The sequence below is a fragment of the Drosophila suzukii genome, assembly GCF_043229965.1.
Source record: "Drosophila suzukii chromosome Y unlocalized genomic scaffold, CBGP_Dsuzu_IsoJpt1.0 scf_Y1, whole genome shotgun sequence".
Lineage (NCBI taxonomy): Eukaryota > Metazoa > Arthropoda > Insecta > Diptera > Drosophilidae > Drosophila > Drosophila suzukii.
The window spans coordinates 1,192,693-1,212,768 of record NW_027255895.1 but is presented as its reverse complement, the minus strand read 5'-3'; the positions used below and the strand labels follow the sequence as shown (position 1 = coordinate 1,212,768).

The 20,076-nt window shown below is 42.0% G+C and overlaps 1 protein-coding gene across 1 annotated transcript; it reads right to left on the bottom strand.

Annotated features, from left to right (window-relative positions):
* Positions 1–13,061: 13,061 nt before the first annotated feature.
* On the bottom strand, positions 13,062–14,536 carry LOC139353941 (uncharacterized). The gene is made up of 2 exons (XM_070998143.1): positions 13,474–14,536; positions 13,062–13,090 (listed from the first exon to the last, which is right to left on the bottom strand). Exons 1-2 carry the CDS (start codon positions 14,534–14,536, stop codon positions 13,062–13,064), a joined length of 1,092 nt encoding a protein of 363 aa, XP_070854244.1.
* Positions 14,537–20,076: the final 5,540 nt, after the last annotated feature.

Sequence of the window (20,076 nt, the reverse complement as noted above, 5' to 3'; positions counted from 1 at the left end):
AATAAGTTGGCGTTGTTTTTTCTAAGTTTCTTACGAGAGAAATTTCCGTAATTTCAGGGGTAAAGATACAATTTGCCTTATTTAAGGGATTAGGGTAGTTAGTATATATATATATAACTATAAGTAGTTTGGAAAAACTCGGCAAATAAATCAGCAATTTCAGAATCCGTCGATGTCTCCATTGAGTTAAAACGTACCGATGAAGGCAATGCTGACGACTTACGCTTGGCATTGACAAAGTTATAAAACTGCTTCGGATCATTTGAAAATTCATAGCTGACGTCATAGCTTTTTTCTTTGGAGGTTTGTGGGCGTTATAGTGGGCGTAGCAAATTGCCGACAATTTAGAAATACCTCTGTAATTCTGGGCATCCGCCTTCGCACCCTTTTTGCGAAGTGGAATGATAAAAGAGTCCTTCCAGATAGTAGGTAAACTTAAGCACACACCCGGGGAGTCCTTCAGGACCTGGAGAATAAGTTGGCGTTGTTTTTTCTAAGTTTCTTACGAGAGAAATTTCCGTAATTTCAGGGGTAAAGATACAATTTGCCTTATTTAAGGGATTAGGGTAGTTAGTATATATATATATAACTATAAGTAGTTTGGAAAAACTCGGCAAATAAATCAGCAATTTCAGAATCCGTCGATGCCTGCATTGAGTTAAAACGTACCGATGAAGGCAATGCTGACGACTTACGCTTGGCATTGACAAAGTTATAAAACTGCTTCGGATCATTTGAAAATTCAAATTTACATCGACTTAAATACATAGAATAGCAATGACTATTGAGAACATTAAAATCCGATCGAGCCACCACATATTTCGAAAAATCAGATGGCTTACCCGATTTCTTATACTTTTTATAAGTGTTTGTCTTAAGGTTTTTAAGTCTTTGAAGCGCGTTGGTAAACCAAGGTGGCCTGTTTGTCTTTGAAGGAAACCTATCAGGAACGCATTCATTAAAAAAGGTATTTAACACTGTATAGAAGTGTTCAGTGGCACTTTCAATATCCATACAATTGTACAATTCTGCCCAATTATATTGAGAAATTATGTCGTTAAAAGCACCAGAGAGATTCAAAAGGCTGTCTCGAGTCTGCTTCATAAAGTCGCTCATCTCAACAACCATTTCCTTGCAGGATCCACATGACCACATGAGTCCAGAATTCTGATCAATGAAGTCTTTGACTCTACCAGTAAATCCAGCGCATTTAACGTGCATTATCGACTCGCAGAGCCAGCAGAAAATAAAAGGGTGTTTAGTTGAAGACGAAAGAGTACAATTTTTCTTAGAGCAGACAAGAGCCATTTTAAGGAAATTAAATAAAATAAAATAATATATGAAAAATACCTCGAGTAAATTTGGCACTGGGATCAAATTCCAAAACCACAAAGGCACAAAACACGAAAAAAAAAGAGCGCGAGATCGCGTAATAATTTAAATGTAAGAGAGCACGAGAGAAAAAATCTTCTATCGATTGAGCGTTGCTTGTGGGACACTGACAACTTTACGCAGGAACAGTAATGTATGTAAAGCAAGCAAGAGAGAGAGAGAGAGACAAGAGAATAGCACACCAAAAGTCTACCAGAAATTTGGCAGGTTCAGAGAGAGTTTAAGTTACAGTTGTAATATAGAGCGGGAGAGAGAGTGAGAATCAAAGACTTTTAGCAAGTTTAGTGAGTATAAGAATTACACTAACAAAGCTAGGAGATTAAACAAATCTAATATAAATGTTAAAATAACTATAATCACTGGGAGATCTAGTAAAAAACACTAAACACACTAACCCAGCGGTTAGACTAAGCTTTGTTAATAAACAAACACAAAACACTCGCAAAAAATCACAGAATAGACAAAAATTCAGAGCACAAGAGTAAACACAACCGTTCACAAGCGACGCTGAATATGCATAAGATACTTTTTATTTAGTGCATAAATATAAGTGGTTATACCTTAAATAGTATTTTATAATTTCATCATGGGTACTCAGATATAACTATATTTTTATAAGAATAAAATTGTAATATATTTTATTGGTTCAAAGTTACAAATACGAAGCAGGCTTTAGTCCGAGCTACCCGTGCCTTTAGTTTTGTCTAGTTTAAAGAGGTTTTTATAACAATATTTTCCATATTCCATCTGGCAGTGTTTATCCATACAGAATTTATTAGGGAAGACACTTACCCATACTTACCCATAACCAAGTCCTAGCAACGAATTCAAATAGAACAAGGAAGAACGCTATAGTCGAGTACCTCGACTATCAGATACCCATTACTCAGATAACAAACTTAAAAATAAGTTAGCCGCGCACTTTGTTCTCTCTCCCTTGCTCTCATTTCTCGGCTCTGGTTTTGTTTCAGCCAGCGCCAAGAATAAGAAAGCAACACATAAAATAGACAAAAAACATTTATATATTTATGTATGCTTGCTAAACATACACAATTTTAAGGCACATTCTGTAATTCAAAATATTTGGTTGAATAGCTTTGTTTGAAAGAATTCTATTTGCCGCGGATATTAGATCGCAATTTTTTACATCCACACATGCATAAACACATACATGTATGTATGTATGTATGTATGTCGTTTTCTGGCTCTAGTATCAAGGCTTGTCCTAACTACTTTGGTTTGAGAGCATTGGACTGAAAACGGAAAAGTTTTTTTTGGGACAATCTATAGGTATTTATTAAGCTAATTCATATTCTTTGAAAGAGATAAATAAAGATGTACAGATCTTTAAAGATTTTTGCCCGTCAATGTGACAAATGGATAAAGGGTTCATTATTCAATAGAATAAGTTAGCCGCGCACTTTGCTCTCGCTGAGCGCCGGCAGGGCTTTTTTCTTTGCCGCTAAGTTCGGCCGGCAACTATTTACATACACACACATACACGCGTACAAACATTTCGCACTGTCTGGCTCTGACGTCATAGCTTTTTTCTTTGGAGGTTTGTGGGCGTTATAGTGGGCGTAGCAAAATTTCAATATCACCTCTTATAAGATTTTGCATAAAAATAGTACCAAGCATTCTTCTACGATTTTAAAGGGTAGGTAAATTAAGCAATAGTATTCTACTCTGATAGGAAGGTAGCCTTATGTTTTGATCCCAGTTCAAACTACGAAGGGCAAAAAGAAGAAATTTTTTTTGTACCGACTCAATACGGTCGATATGCACTTGATATTGTGGACTCCAAACCGAAGAACAATATTCCAAAACAGGACGGACAAGAGAGGTAAATAATAATTTGGTTGTATAAGGGTCATCAAATTCTTTTGACCAACGCTTTATAAACCCAAGAACACTCATGGCCTTGCTGACAGTGGACATTATGTGGCAGTCAAATTTAAGTTTTGGGTCCGGAAGAACGCCTAAGTCATTAACTGAATATATACGGTCGAGTGGCGTATTTTGAAGAGAGTAACTAACAAAAGTAGGAGTACCCCTATGAAAAGTCATAACGTTGCATTTAAGGCAGTTCAAATTTAAAAGGTTATACTCACACCATCCCTGAAACAATCAATATCTGACTGTAAGTTGAAACCTGACGCTATATCATTATGTGATAAACAAATCAGCATACATTAGTACACGAGAGTGTGTTATGATAGAGGGAAGATCGTTAATAAACAAAGTAAACAGCAAAGGGCCCAAATGACTACCCTGAGGCACTCCAGATGTCACATAGATCAGTTTTGAGGCAGCGTTGACTAGATAAATGTTGCAAATGAGAAGTAATAATACGTTCAAATGCTTTAGGAATTGCCGACAATTTAGAAATACCTCTGTAATTCTGGGCATCCGCCTTCGCACCCTTTTTGCGAAGTGGAATGATAAAAGAGTCCTTCCAGATAGTAGGTAAACTTAAGCACACACCCGGGGAGTCCTTCAGGACCTGGAGAATAAGTTGGCGTTGTTTTTTCTAAGTTTCTTACGAGAGAAATTTCCGTAATTTCAGGGGTAAAGATACAATTTGCCTTATTTAAGGGATTAGGGTAGTTAGTATATATATATATAACTATAAGTAGTTTGGAAAAACTCGGCAAATAAATCAGCAATTTCAGAATCCGTCGATGCCTCCATTGAGTTAAAACGTACCGATGAAGGCAATGCTGACGACTTACGCTTGGCATTGACAAAGTTATAAAACTGCTTCGGATCATTTGAAAATTCATAGCTGACGTCATAGCTTTTTTCTTTGGAGGTTTGTGGGCGTTATAGTGGGCGTAGCAAAATTTTTTTTTGGTCAATCGATAGGTATTGACAAGACTAATACATTTCAGTTAAAATTTTCTATCTAGCATCAAAACTGTAGGAGTTACAGCTAAGGGCGGTTTGTGGGCGTTAGAGTGGGCGTGGCAGTCTACTGAAACAAACTTGCGCTGCGTAAGAAGCTCAGGAATCTGTACGCCAAATCTCAATAGCCTAGCGCTCATAGTTTCCGAGATCTCAGCGTTCATCCGGACAGACGGACATGGCTAGATCGACTCGGCTAGTGATCCTGATCAAGAATATATATGTAAATGCTCTCAGTTACATCTGGAGTTGACTTCTAGTTTGTACATTTGATGAAAACACCATACGCTGCAAACGGTTGTCAAAATTGGCCATATGCGCAAGTACCGTGGATACAGCTATTTCCTCGGCGTTCATATTGCGCCATTTTGTGGTCAATGACGTCACCATACGGCTTGCGTACACTGTAGGGCACTCGTTGTGGGCTGGACGGCTGTTCAGCAGATTCAGGAACATAGCTGCCGCCGTTTTCTTAATCTCGAAACGCTGTATAAATAGTTCTTTAAACTGCTCCCAATTAATGCCGGGATAGCAGATCTGTGCAAGCCACGCTGAAGCACTGCCCTGCATGCAACTACTCAACATCATGATAAGTGCGCTGCCATCAATTTGCTGTTCGTCCATAATAATGCTTGCCGTTGCACACCATTGAGTCGCATCGGCTTCAGTTAAATCTGGGTTAAATTTTGGCAAAACCACTTGATTTTGTGGACGCACAGACGCTTGCATAGCTTTACACATTTCAACGAAATTGCGATTCTGCAGTTCCATAATAGTACGCCACTGATCTTCAGAAAATGCAGGAGTTGGCACCGGTCCCACTTCTGATGTCGGGTTATGGATTTGATTTTCCATATTTTGCGCAGATTGTATACGGCGAATATCCTTGAGCACACCACAGTCGATTTGAGAATGCGCGCCAGCCTTCTGCATACCGAAAAAGTCCTCCCGAAAATGCTGCAACGAGAATACTTGTGTCTCTGTCTCTCGCAGTGGCTCAAGGATACACGCACAACAATCGTAGTGAGCATCTCTCTCTCAAACCTCTAACCTCTCACAACTTTCTTTCTCACGTTCGCATCGAACTATACTGACCACCTGGCGAATAGACGGAACAAAGCGTACTAACAAACAACCGTTAGAGTGCAGAGACGAGAATTGCCACTTGGTACACGCATTTAATGCTTTTACACTGACTACCATAGTTTAAGATCCGACATATATATTTATTTGTACTTAAATCAATAAACAATTATAAAAAACCAATTTGCATTTTTAAAAAAAACATTCTAATTTCTTCATATTTTTCAATATTTCTGATCAAACAAAAACACCTTAACCAGGTAAAAAGTAGTGGCGAAAGCGCTCTTAACAAAAATTTCTGATATCAACAATTGTGACAAAAATGATATTACATTCGATAAAATAGATAAACTATATTAAATTTATGATTTCGGCGCGCAAAAGTAAATATTTATTTACCTATACGTAAAGACGAAGACTAGCTAAACAGCTTGGGGCTTTTATCCCCACCGTATCCAGCAGCTCCAATTTTCTAAATTTTTTCTTTCACACTTTCACCGCTTTTTCTCCCAAACAAATCTATATTTCGAAAGTCTTGTTTTGCAATCTTCTTAGTTAGTGCGATACCTTTCGATTGGTGTATCACTCGTTATGATCGGACCATAATTGCAGATTTTCAATTCTGCGGCTATATATAGTAGTCGTCTTCGCACGCTCTCTTGCGCGCTTCACCACTACGTGTATTGCCGCCCACAGTGATAATTTATAAAAATAGTAAAGTCCGATCGAAGAACAGCAGGATACTGCGGCTAAAGATCTAAGCTTCCTGCAGGGGCACAACACCCTGGCGCTAGCCTAGGGGTTAGGCCAACCAATAGTGGAGGCACGCCGGCAAACAAAGGCCTGGCGGCGCCGGCTGTTGGCGACGGCTTCCACACGCATTTGTCCAGTCTACCTGACTGGGACAGCCAAAAAGCTAGGTAACTCACCGACTGCCCCTGGTGTGGAAAGTCGCCACACCATTAGCCGTCAAAGCAGTATGGCATACAAGAATTTCTTAGGAAAATTCAGGAGATCCAACCCCGGAAGACTAATCGTTGAGGCCTCCTCTATTTGGCGCAAAATGAGCCTTCAGGAAAAGGAACAATTTCGAGCGGACAGCACTGATCGACATAAAACGAGTCAAGGGAATAGAAAATCTGTAGATAATCCGGTCGCTGAGGAAGTGCCACCTTTAGAAATAGTCTATGATATTGAGTCAGAGAGGCAAATTCATAACGACCAACTTCAAGAAACTACAGATTGCAATAAAAGATCCTGGCTAAGTTTTAATTGCGTTTCTAAAACTCTGAGTAAAGCAAAAAATTTATTTTCTTAAATATTAGTTTTCCAAATTGTTATTGTTCAATGTAAAAAAGTGATAAGAATAAATTATGTTAGTAGGACAAGGCCTGGCGGCGCCGGCTGTTGGCCGACGGCTTCCATACGCATTTGTCCAGTCTACATGACTGGGACAACACGGGAGCTGACCCGTTAAAAAAAAGCAGTGTAATAGCGAGATCGCCAGAAAAAAAGTGGAGTGCAGTGGCAGGCAGCCTGGCACCCCCCCAGCAGAAGAAAAAAGCAGCCCAAAAGCTGCTGATGAAGAGCAGGGGGATATGCTGAAACAGCTGACTGGCCTGCGATCGAAGGCCAGGGAGCTGAAGAAGCTAATGGAAGGAAAGCGTTCCATTACAAACCCCATGAGGGATATAGTCGACGAAATTGACTATCTCCAGAGGGAAGTCCTGTCGGCTGTGCATAGTCGAAGAACAGGAAAAAGCTAAGGAGATAGCTAAAAAAACCTGCGCAGAAGTGCTCGCGAGCGGCACCAGCAAGCGACCCAGGGGTCAAGCAACTCGGGTGACGTTAGCGGTACCAACGAAAAAGGCAATGCATAAGGCACCGGCAAGTGATGCCAGTCAAGGTGTAAATAAAGGGAAACATGCTGGGACAGTGAGCACCAGCAAGCCCCAAAAACCTAAGAAGAAGCCAGAGGAGTGGACACGGCTGTCCTGGCAAAATTAGGCTGCGATAGACCTGGTGTAGAGTCCGCCCAAAGCTAACACCTAAAAGGTGTTTTAAATGTATGGAGTTTAACCATATAGCAGGGAATTACAGGGTCCAGGAGGACTGCTCAAAATGCTGCTACAACTGTGGCGCAAAGGAGCACCAAGCCAGAGGCTGCAAAGCAAAGGCCTGCTGCACGCTATGCAAACGCAAGAAGGATATAGATTGCGATCACCCAACAATGAGTGGGAAATGCCCGTACTTCAGGAGGGCTATACAAGGGCTTAGGGGTAAAAGAAGTTCCTTCAGATTAACCTAAACCATTGCGAGGTTGCCCAATCGTTGCTGGAGCAAAATGTCATCGAGAAAAACGTAGACATGGCACTCATAAGCGAGCAATACAGGAATAAAAATTCCGAAGAATAGGTAACAAATAATAGCAAAAAATCGGCAATATGGAGCTGTGGTAATCCAAGGCGACAGATTAGCAAGAAAAAATGCGGAAATTGCTTCGCTGGGGCCCATGTGAATGGTATAGCCTTAGCCTTCCACAGGCAATGTCTTCGATCGAAGAGATTGCAGAAGTCGCCCGGTAAAATCGCCCCGCTTTAATTGCCGGGGACTTTAATGCTTGGGCTACGGAGTGGGGGTCCCCCGATCCAACGCGAGGGGAAAGGCGCTACTTGAGAGCTTCGCTGAACTCTGGAACAAAACCGACTTTTTCAAGAGCCGGCACCAGTTTCACATTTCACATTCACATTTCACATTTGTGAACTCTGGATTGGCCTCGGGCTCCAGCTGGGAGGTTAGTGACACCTACACGGGTAGTGACCATGCAGCAATAATCTGCATGATAAATTCTAGAAATGGCCCACCACGAGTTCCTAAGACCGTGCCAGTGTACAAAATAGAAACGCAACACGTGGAGATGGTACAGATGCTGTTCGAGGACCTCTCCACAAGCGGCTCAACTGAAGAAAGGGCAAACCACATCGCAGAATACACCAAGGCAGCCTGTGATGCATCTGTGCAGAGAAGGGGGAAAATCCCATCAAGAAGAATACCTGCATACTGGTGGAACCAATCCATTGCGGAAGCCAGGAAAGACTGACACAGGGCAAGACGAGCATACCAACGCTCAAGAGGAAGGCCCGATTTGAGGCACTTCAAATATATTTCAGGGGAAAAAGACGAACGCAGGTGCCACCACCGACATGCCCAGTCAGCCTAAAAAGGACAGTGGAAATACTATTCCCAGAGCAAGAGGGTATGGCGCGAACCTTACTGATCGTGAACAGGGCGATCATAAAGCTCGCAAGTGCCGAAGAAGTCCTCCAGGTATTGAAGACAATACTGGACGACAAGGCACCGGGACCAGATGGTATCCCGAATAAAGTTCTCAAAATTTCCAAAAAGGCAAATACTAAAGAGTACGTTGACATGTATAATGCATGCCTAACGGAAGGTGTGTTCCCTAGCCGCTGGAAAACACAGCGGCTGGTACTCATACCAAAGGGGGAAAAACCCGCGGGGGAGCCTTCTTCGTATAGGCCACTCTGCATGCTGGACACGGTGGGTAAAATTCTCGAAAGAATAATCCACTCCCGGCTAGAAGGTGCTCTTGTCGAAACAAACGGCCTCTCAGAAATGCAGTATGGTTTTCGGAAGGGGCTATCCACCATCGATGCCGTCGGTAAACTGTGTGAAATCGCAGATAAAGCCATTGAGGGGAAAAGGTAGTTGTACGGCACCAAACAGTACTGCATAGCGGCAACGTTGGTTGTAAAAAACGCTTTCAACTCCGCCAGCTGGCACCACACACTAAATGCACTGAGCAACCTAAATGTACCAGTGTATACACAGAGAGTAATAGCGAGCTACTTCGAAGGCCGCCTGCTCCTGTACGAAACTGATTCCGGGCAATCGACCCACAGGGTCACCGGGGGAGTTCCTCAAAGATCAGTCCTAGGCCCTTTGTTATAGAATGCCATGTACGATGGGATCCTTAGGATGACGATGCCCGAAGGGGCACGACTCATTGGTTTCGCGGATGACGTGGCTATAGTAGTTACGGCAAAGAAACTCCCAGATGCGGAAAGAATCTGCAACGAAGCGGGGAATCGAGCAAGCGCATGGCTCGACTCCAAGAAACTCGCCTTGGCAGCGCAGAAAGTGGAGGCGGCTACTATCCGAATTGGAGCCACAACTACATCGCGTCCAAGCGTAAAATACTTGGGCGTCATGATCGACCACCGGCTTTCTTTCAAAGAACATCTAGCGTACGCTGGTGGCAAGGCCAGTAGGACCTCGGCCGCGATTTCGCGAATTATGGCGAACACTCAGGGACCAAGGCAACGAGGACGTAGATTACTGGTTAGTATTGTCACATCGACGCTGATGTACGCTGCTCGCATATGGGCTCGAGCCACAAAAAATGGAAGTTATGTGCAAGACGGCAACTCCTTGCAGAGATTGTGTGCCCTACGGGTATGCTGTGCGTTTCGCACGGTATCCCATGACGCGGCGCTGGTAATATCGGGAGTCATACCGATTGATCTGCTGGCAGTGGAATCAACTAACATCCGCGCAGGCAGCACAGGGGTCGCAACTGCAGAATCCCTACGGAAAAGGTGCAGAGGCCATTGCTAAGTGGCAAGAGAGGTGGGTAAATAGTAGCAAAGGACGATGGACGTATAAGCTTATCCCAGAACTGCAGAGATGGCTGGGACGGAAGCATGGACATGTGGACTTTTACTTAACGCAACTGTTGACAGACGTGGATGCTTTAAATACTACCTGAATAGGTTTAAGCATGAACGTTATCCGCACTGCCCACTCTGCGAGTCGGATAATCAAGACGCAGAACACCTGTTTTTTGTCCGTCCGAGATTCGAAAATGAACGAAGAGATCTGAGCATAAGGGTTGGGAGGACGCCAGCCGCTTGTAACCTGGTGAACATTATGCTTGAACCAGAAGTAAATTGGTCTGCGGTATGCCACATGGCCACAATAGTACTTAAAAAACTGCGCATCGCAGAAAGACTGCGAAATTCCAATAGGATGCAATCCTTAAGAGTCCTAAGGGCACCCCCCCCCCCCTACCTAACGGCAGTACCGCCGGGGAAGCGGGGAGGGGGTGGAGTTTTTACTGGGTTAGAGTCCCAGATTTCGGCAAGCTGGCTCAGGTCCGAGTTGGCTTTCAATGCTTTAAACCACCACTAACACAAAAAAAAACTCCCCAGCTTTTTGAGTCGTATCTATACAACAGAACCTTCGCAGTAATGTGCAACACAACAACATCCAACGACTACATTATCAAAGGTGGAGGTCTTCCTATACAACATAAAGTGTCCTTCAATGAAAAACTCTCTGTGCACCCCAAACGCCTCGCAAGACGCTTGACTTGGGATTTCTAGCCGATCCCGTATACAACGCAACGACCTGCCAGGCCAGCAATTACTTTTGGGCTCCCTTTGGCAGAATATCAATCATATGACTGTTAGTTAGATTAATTAGTTTAAGATTTGATACACACATTGTTAGGTTTCAAAGGGAGAAGATTCAATAAATAAATAGCAAAGCATTAAAAAAAACTGGCGTAACTTGCGGACAAGAGCAAGAGTAGCAAGAAGCTCAAGTATTGCAAAAAATCTAAAATAAACTGATCAGCAGAGAAAAGGTGTTTTTTATTAAACAATCCATTCGACGACTACAACGACTGTGGTTTGTGTGGGCTAGAACTCGGTCCTTCGAGCCCCATAATCCTGAATCGGTATAACCCTTACCAGGTAATTACCCCAACAAATGGTCTTTCGAGCCCCATAATCCTGAATCGGTATAACCCTTACCAGGTAATTACCCCAACAAATGGTCCTTCTTTGCCTCCTGAACTGCACATGGATTACGCGAAACTAAAGCGCAGTTTCATCAGCCAAATCTTGCAAGTGTGTATGCATTGCCGAGCGTGATCTTGGACATGCACAAAAGAGTATGCACGCACATACATTGAAAACGACTAGTGCAAAAAAACTACAATGCAGATGCGAAAATTTGGCCAGCAAAAACTTGCAAGTTTGAGAGTGTGTATCTAAGATAGCGTGATCTCGGACATGCGCAAAAGAGTCTTTACACATACATTGACGACGACTAGTGTGTGTGCAACTGTGAAATTTGGAACTGGACAACCACAACCTCAAAAAGATGCCTAAGACACGTCTCAAGAAGCAAACGAATGACGACAATACGCCCAGGGGAATAGAGGACACGCCGCGACCAGGCACCTCTGCGGCAAATCTACTCTATATGTCAAGGGCAACGGTGATGCCATGGGCAGCATCAACGCAGAGCCACCAATTTCAACGATCCGTTAAAGCCCAAAAACTTCACCTTCAAATGTAGTATTAACAGAAGCAACAAGAGCTGAAAGCGAAACGGATGCAGCTTGATGCAACCAGATGAAGCTCAGCCAAATGACTTCAATTTAAAGGCGATTGCTAGCTTTATGGCTAGGCAAACAATTAAACAGGAGCTTCTTTATTTAGTGGTGACCCTTTAGAATGGCCAATTTTTATTGCCGAGTATGAAAACAGTTCTCAAGTATGTAAATTTAGCGACTAAGAAAATATCAATCGCTTGCGAAGAGCACTGATAGGGCGAGCCAAAGAATGTGTACAGTCACTTCTATTAGTGCCACAAAATGTAAATGATATAATTAACATATTAAGAAACCGATTCGGAGACTGTAGTCATGTCGTGAAAATGATGATAGATAAAATTCGTGCCTTTCCTGTAATCAAAGAGGATAAATATGACAGACTCATCACTTTTCGTGATATGTATACTAATATTCTTCAAACTTTACTGTCTTTCAATGATGTTGATCAGATTCGTAACAACATGCTGTTTGAGGAAATTCTTGAAAAAATCCAGGTTTCTCAAAGAATATCCTTTCATGAATGGTTAGGTCAAACCATAAAGGCAGCGACAAGAAAGAACCCTAATAGTCTCAAGTCCAGTCAAGACAGTCGAAAAATCCAAATACTATTGCAACTTACAGTTAAGTCTACTGATCATCACATAACAGATTGTCCGAAGTTTAAAGCCCTGAGTGTCGACAAACGTTGCGAATTCACATCTTACAATGAGTTATGTATATCTTGTCTGGGTAGAAATCACATTATGAAAGACTGCAAACGCAAAAAGACGTGTAGGCAGCAAATTGTAAGTTTAACAAAAATTCTTTGTTGCAAAACAAGACAACTGCAACATTAATTTTGGTTGTAACAAAGTATTACCAAAGGTTATTACAGTCACTCTAATAGGTCCTCAAAAAGCAATCCATAGATGAAGCCTCGACAATTTCATTGATCGATAAACAACTAGCGACTTACCTACAACTAGAAGGACCGACAAGTCTTTTAAAGTTTCAGTGGACTAATAACGAGTTGTATAAACAAGCGGACTCAAAGTTAGTTAGTGTGGGTATCCGAGGTATAGAGCAGACTTCCAAAGTATTTACGCTTCGAAAAGTAAGGACGGTAACATGCTCTACAAACTCTTTTAATAAGCGACAAGTCTGAGACCTACAAGTTCTTGAAGGACTTTTTTTCCGCTCCAACCAAAATGCGGATCCAGTGATTTTGATTGGTCCAGTTAATTGGTCAATCAGAATATCTCGAAAATTAAAATATCAATCACTTCAAGGTCTTGCCGCTTGCCGGCGCTACGTTGGGTTGAACACAAAATTTTAGGAATGATTACAAAATTGCAAGATAGAAATTATTCATGCCATGTATTTAATAGCGTAGGTTACGACAACCCCAATGGTGACCTAGACATTCTACACAATCTAGTTAAATCCTATTGGTTCATTGAGAACGAGTTACTAACGCCTCATGACTTTCTGACATCACTTGACGACAAAAGATGTTTGTAAATTGTTGAGGAAATTGACTTCTGCAGAGAAAACTAATATCACTCCCTTGACCTACTACTCAGGCAGCAAGCCTGACAAGCCATGGTTATTGCTTTAGTGATTTTCTTTTGCCAGGTCCAGATCTATACAACTAATTGTCAAGAGAGAGATATGGAGGGGCGCAACTTTACGAATTGGACGACGAATGACTCCTTTTGCCGTCTTAATATCGACGACTCGGACTCTTTCGTCTGCTCCAGAGCAAGTATTGGTAATGCGTCCCAAGGGCCATTGCTGAGGTGAAGCGTTGTCTTCATGGATCATGACCACCTGTCCCGGGACTATGTTCGCCTTTGGAGAAAGCCACTTGCTGCGGGCGTGCAAGGTGTGCAGGTAATCTCGTCGCCAAAGCTCCCAGAATTGTTGCTTGATGTGGGTGACCCGTTGCCAACGTGTCAAGTGCGATAGGTTGCATTCCTCTAAACTTGGCTCTGGAAGTGCCTTTAAAGACGTTCCGACCAAAAAATGCGATGGAGTGAGGGCTTCTCCATCGTTTGGATCTTCTGAAAGAGGCGCGAGGGGTCGTGAGTTGACAACCGCTTCAGCATCAACTGCGACAGTTTGGAGTTCCTCGTACGTCAGATGTGAGTGACCAGTGTTTTTTACCAATAAAAGCTTCATGGACTTTACCGCCGCCTCCCACAAGCCGCCAAAATGTGGTGCACGGGGTGGAATGAAGCTAAATTCTACGCCATTGGATGAGGTGAACATTTGTAGGTCCTTCAACGCTTGCTGGCTGAAGAGTTGCATTTTAAATTCCTCTAATTGAGTGCGGGTTCCAAAGAAGTTGGTTGCGTTGTCGCAGAATATCCGATTTGGCAAACTTCTCCGCCCGATGAAGCGCTTTAAACAGAGAATAAAGGTATTAGTTGACAGATCAGATACAAGTTCTACATGTACTGCTTTGGTGGCAAAGCAAACGAAGACGGCCATATATGTTTTGTATGGAGCCTTTCCGCGAATGCGATAGGACGTCAAAAATGGACCACACAGGTCGACTCCAGTTACAGCAAAGGGTTTTGTGAGTGACAACCGGTCAGCAGGAAGTGACCCCATGATCTGGTCCAGCAAATGAGGCTTGTAGTCATAGCAGTGGATACAGTTGCGCAACACCTTGCTAACTAATCGACGAGAATTAACGATCCATATTTGGAGACCTAGGATTCCGATTAGAGCCTTGGGCCATGCGTGCATGTTAGTTTGGTGAAGAAATTCGACGAGTTTTTATGTGAATTTGTGTTCTTTTGGCAATAAAAGTGGGTACTTGGCTTCTACCGGGATTTTCGCATTTTCTAGACGCCCTCCAACACGAATTAGTGTCACCGTGCGAGTTCCTGAAGATCTGCGCTGAGGACTTTACCCATTCCATTTGGCTAACTCCAATCCGGCACAAGACAAGATTCCAGTAACTTGATCAATCATCAATTTTAAATCCTCAATGCAGTCAGCACCTGTAAGTAGGTCATCGACATACATCTCTTTAGATATAATTTCAGGTCCTATAGAAAATTCTTTCCTATATTTCTCTGCTATGAAATACAAACTTCTGATGGCTGATTAACTGAAACTTGCGGTCCTGGGGATCTTCAATTAATTGCCGATACATTTTTGTTATATGAGCTGTTAGAGCATGCCTATACAACCTAAATGAAAGCAGGGTTAAGATGAGGTCCTGCTGAACTGTCTGTCCAACCATTAAAATGTTATTTAATGATACTCCTGTCGACGACTTCGCAGATGCGTCAAAAACAACACGCAACTTTGTTGTTGAGCTGTCTGTACATAGTGAGGTTGATTTGAGTCAAATCTATGTAGAGGTTGCATGTGCCCTAGATCAATATATTCTTGCATGAAATCAGAATACATTTTTTTTGATCGGGTAAACGTTGTATTTGCCAAAATCATTGCTTGGCAATATACACTGAACTTCCCAATTTTTGGGTAGATTTCGAAAAGGGAAGCCGAACTTGAACTCGCCCATTCTCGAGAAAAACAGAGTTTTTACAGAAATGGCGATCACATTCTCCCTCTTCAGTTGTTTACTCGTTTTGAGATGATTCTGGAAACGAGTCGATTTCCCAAAACCTTTTTAGATTTTCATTCAGCTTTTGGGACTGCGAGATTTTGCACATAAGAACATTAGCCTTCCCCCTAGATCGCGGATTATCAACAACTTGTCCACCAATAATCCATCCGAGTGTAGTGTTGAGTAGGCATGACAGCCCAGGCCCCAGTGAAAATTTTTCGCCAGTGAGCAATGCGAAGAATTCCTGGGTGCTTAGTAAAATGTCAATTTTTTGTGGTTTAAAAAACAATGTGTCAGCCAAATCCATTCCGTCAGGGATTGACCACGTTGATGATTCTATTCGAGTGGCGGGTTGAGTCAATGCTATTGTCTTGGTAATAGCAAATTGCAATGACCATTCGTCCGCAGACAAACGTGAGCGTATGGTCGTCGAGGCTGAGAACTAAAGTTTTGCTGTAACAGCTCCTATACCAGAAACTTCAAAATGTTGACGCTTTCGCTGAAGTTGTAAATTGTTGGCCAAAGTATCTTTGATAAAGTTAATTTCCGAGCCAGTATCAAGCAAGGCCCTTGCCGGGTGGAACATTCCGTATTTATCCTGAATAAGAACTATAGCGGTTGGGATAAGAGCTCGATTTGATTTACGAGAAAGACATGCGACTACTTGTGTGGAGCAACGAGGTTGCTCGTTTGTCTGCGAAATTTCGAAGGACAGTCAGCTGCGATGTGGCCCTTATGAAGACAGTTTAAACATAGCGCTGCCTGTTTGACCCAAGCATGTCGCTTCTCATGTGGAAGTGCAACGAATGAAGGTCACGATCCTAGATTGTGATCTGTAGAATCGCATTTTATACAACTGCCTCTAGCCGTTAAGAATGCCTTTTTGTGGGGGTGATTTAGTTTTTCTAGACGCTTATCATACTGCTTGAACTCCTGGCCTGGCTTTGCGCTGCATTCTAGAAACTGACAATGCCTGCCTAATATGTTGTAGAAATTATCCCAAGTTGGAAACTGCTCATAGTTCTGACCTCGATCATAAGCATTTTTTGAATCTGAATCGACCTTTTGCAAAACGAGCTGAAATAAAATGGCTTCAAATGCATTTTGTTCGGTGCCAAGAGAGCCAGTGAACCACGCAACGCTGCCACTGTATCTAAAATTTCTCGAAGAGATGAAGAATAAGATTTTCTTATTTGAGAAATGGAAAAAAAGCTAGATACATGTTCGAGTAAGATCAACACTTTTTTATCGTATCGTTTCTTAAGGTGCTCCAATGCCTTTTTGTAATTGTCTTCCGATACTTGAAATGCAGCCACTACACTCAATGCAGGACCAGATAGACATCCGAGTAGATACGTACACTTGTCAATATCAGAAAGTAAGACATCATCATGAACCATATGATTGAAGGATTCATTAAAACGGTTGTACTCGCCATATTTTCCGTCAAATTTTGGGAGTTTTAGAGAAGGTAATCGATTATGGGAACTGGCCCCTAAGCAGGTAGAATTTATCAAGACGGAGTCCTCAGGGCCATTGCGCTTGTCAACATTTGCACGTTTTAAAAGCGTAGATTTTGTTGCTATAAAATCTGCATCAAACTGATCGCGAGAATCTTCTTCCTAGTCTATTTCTTCAATTTGATGTTGAACTTGACACAATTGCCTAAAGTGCGATTCCAAAAGGCCAAGTGACACTCTGCTGATGCAGCGTCCATTGCTGCGTCTGCAACTGCTATATTCGAAGTTCTTTGCATGTTTCGCTGCAGCAGAGATCTTTTCCGCCTAAGTGCAGCTAGCTGTTATTCTACAGATGGTTTTGTCATGTTTGCAAAGAGATGAAAGATCAGCCAAACTGTGAATAAAATGCGTTTGAGAGGCTTTAACAAGTTTTGAAACCCTACAACAGTTTAAGAGTAACTGCGAAACTTTTTGATGTAATACTGGGGTACATCAAGCCTGCGTGTTCTGAGAAGCTTTTACGACATAGGTTAAATAAATCACACCTATATATCTAGATATATTTTCTCGACTTTACTTTTTTATTTGTATTATGTGCGTCCAAAAGATCAAATAACAAGTGAACTGGGTTAAATTTGCCGATTTAAATGCTTACGTGCTCCAGTAAGTGTCTAAGGTGACGTAATGGCGTGATGCCGCAAATGTCCTAGTTGAGATAACTTTCCAACTGATCCGCCTGAATTTTAGCTGCTACTGAATCGCTGGTGATCCCTCGCAGCCGAATTGTTAAGGTTCAGGACAGCTGTCCTGTCACGGTAGCCAATGTTTAATCCGCAGCCAAAGGAGAAATTTGCCCTCGTGCAAATGCCTCTGCCCCTGTGCCGATGGCGGAGCTTGATCCAAAAATTAAAACGACGGAGTCAATGATATTTACTTCACGATGTTCTGTGTGAGACTATATTCTCCTTTTTGTTATACATTTGGTTGGGCTATGCATAACAAAAAAGCTTATGATTTACAGTTTTCAGTGTGGATCATAATGCTTAACAATAGAGGGTAATATTTTAGCATACAATTTCAACTTAAATAAAGAGGCAAGCGTGAACAAATATCAATGTCCACTTTTGATCCCTTAGGGTTTCTATCAATCCTTTCAATATCAAATCCTTCTACAAGCCATTTGGTATAGCGGAATCCATTGAAATGACTACATTTCAGACGATCAATTTCAAATTTGGAGGGCATTGTAGTAATTTAAATAAAATAAACGATTTTAACATTCCAAGGCAGTTGACTACACTTATTATAAGTCATTGTAATATCCAATTACATATATTTTGCGATGCCTCAAAATACGCATACGTAACATGCGCGTACTAACGCTTCGAGTGCAACAGCCAAATAGAAACTACCTTGATTCCAGCTAAGTCCCAAGTAGCGCCACTTAAACCACTGTCAATTCCTAGACTATAGCTTCAAGGAACCTCGCTAGGAGCTAGGCTAAGCAAAAATTTCAAAGAAACATTAAATCTTAGAATAGACTCAACAGCAAAAGTTTCAAGACTTTTGTGGCTCAGAGCTTGGTAGAGATACAAGTATTAACAAGTTCAAGCGAATGGCGACACGTACCCTCAAAGCAGAACCCCGCTTATTAGGCAACAAAGATATCATCCTTCGACTTCTCATCAAAGAAGTTATGGTTGATAGGACCGCCATGTCTAAGAAAGAGTCAAGATCAGTGACCATTAGGCAATAGCTCTTAGTCCAGACAGGTCTGAGGTACCAAAGACAGTAATGTTTTGAAGGAAGGTGATGTAGTTTTGTTAATGGAATCCGATCTTCCTAGAAATGTTTGGGCAAAAGGCATAATTGTCAAAACGTATCCATCAAATTATGGTCGTGTGCGTACTGTTAATGTAAAAATTAAAGACCTTATTTACAAGAGACCTTCTGTAAAAATAATTAAACTAGATGTAAGAACAGATATATTGAAAACTCTAAGTATTGTCGTCGTCTACATTTAATTTTTCGCGAGTTTAATACTTGGGAGGAGTATGTTGATTCAGTACATTAATTTGTATTGTTAACGAACTTATTATATTAAGAAAAACAAGGAAGAGCGATAAGGTCGAGTACCTCGACAATCCGATACCCGTTAATCAGCTAAAGAGACAAAAGGAAAATGGAGATATGCAAGCAGCAAAGCGAGACTGAAATGCGCCACCTACACCTGATCTCACTATAGGCTTATGTAACCGGTAGACAGATTTAAGAGTTATGGGCCTTAGAGTGGGCGTGGAAAACTTTTTTTGGATCAACCGATAGGTATGGACCAGACTAATAAATTTCAGCTAAAATTTTTTCTAGCATAAAAATTGTGGACTCCACAGGTTTGGGTGATTTGTAGGCGTTAAAGTGGGCATGGAATATTCGCATAACAAACATGCGCTGCGCACAAGGCTACGGAATCTAAATCTGAAATCCCAATTCTCTATCTTTGATATTTTCCGAGGTATCCGAGATCTCAGCGTTCATCCGGACGGGCATGGCTAGATCGACTCCGCTAGTGATCCTGATGAAGAATATATATACCTTATTGGGTCAGAAACCCTTCTATCTGCCTGTTATATACTTTCCGACGAATCTAGTATACTGTTTTACGCTACGAGTAACGGGTATAAAGACATGTAGAAATCAGGCTCCCCCAGACAAGACCAGAGTACTGTCGAACCTTCATCTTCCACAGTAGCAACTTCTTAAAAAACTCAAAACTAACTTAACTCTTTCAACTCAGAATACCAAAGGCTTACGTAGCAAGCCAATTAAATTGTATTCGGACAGCTTTTCATTTGCATCATATTGTTTTCACTGAGACCTGGTTAAAACTTTTAAGTACACCATTTATAGGCACGATGGAACCTTCAGGCGAGGAGGTGGTGTTTTAAATGCCGTGGACAATTCAGTTAAGATTTTTGCTCTAGCATCAAAACTGTAGGAGCCACAGTTTTGGGCGGCTTGTGGGCGTTAGAGTGGGCGTGGCACTCTTCTGAAACAAACTCTGCATGCCCAATCCTAGATGTAGCATTAATAGTTTCCGAGATCTCAGCTTTCATACGGACAGACGGACAGACAGGCATGGCTAGATCGACTCGGCTAGTGATCCTGATCAAGAATATATATACTTTTTGGGGTCGGAAATGCTTCCCCCTGCCTGTTACAAGTTTGTTTCAGCACAGTGCCACGCCCAC

Bases quoted from the DNA above. Each gene is read 5' to 3' on its own strand.
- LOC139353941 (XM_070998143.1), bottom strand. From the start codon at position 14,536: ATGCACGCATGGCCCAAGGCTCTAATCGGAATCCTAGGTCTCCAAATA. The intron at 13,091-13,473 runs GTAAAGTTGCGC...AACCCAACGTAG, and splicing joins AGTCATTCGTCGTCCAATTC to CGCCGGCAAGCGGCAAGACC.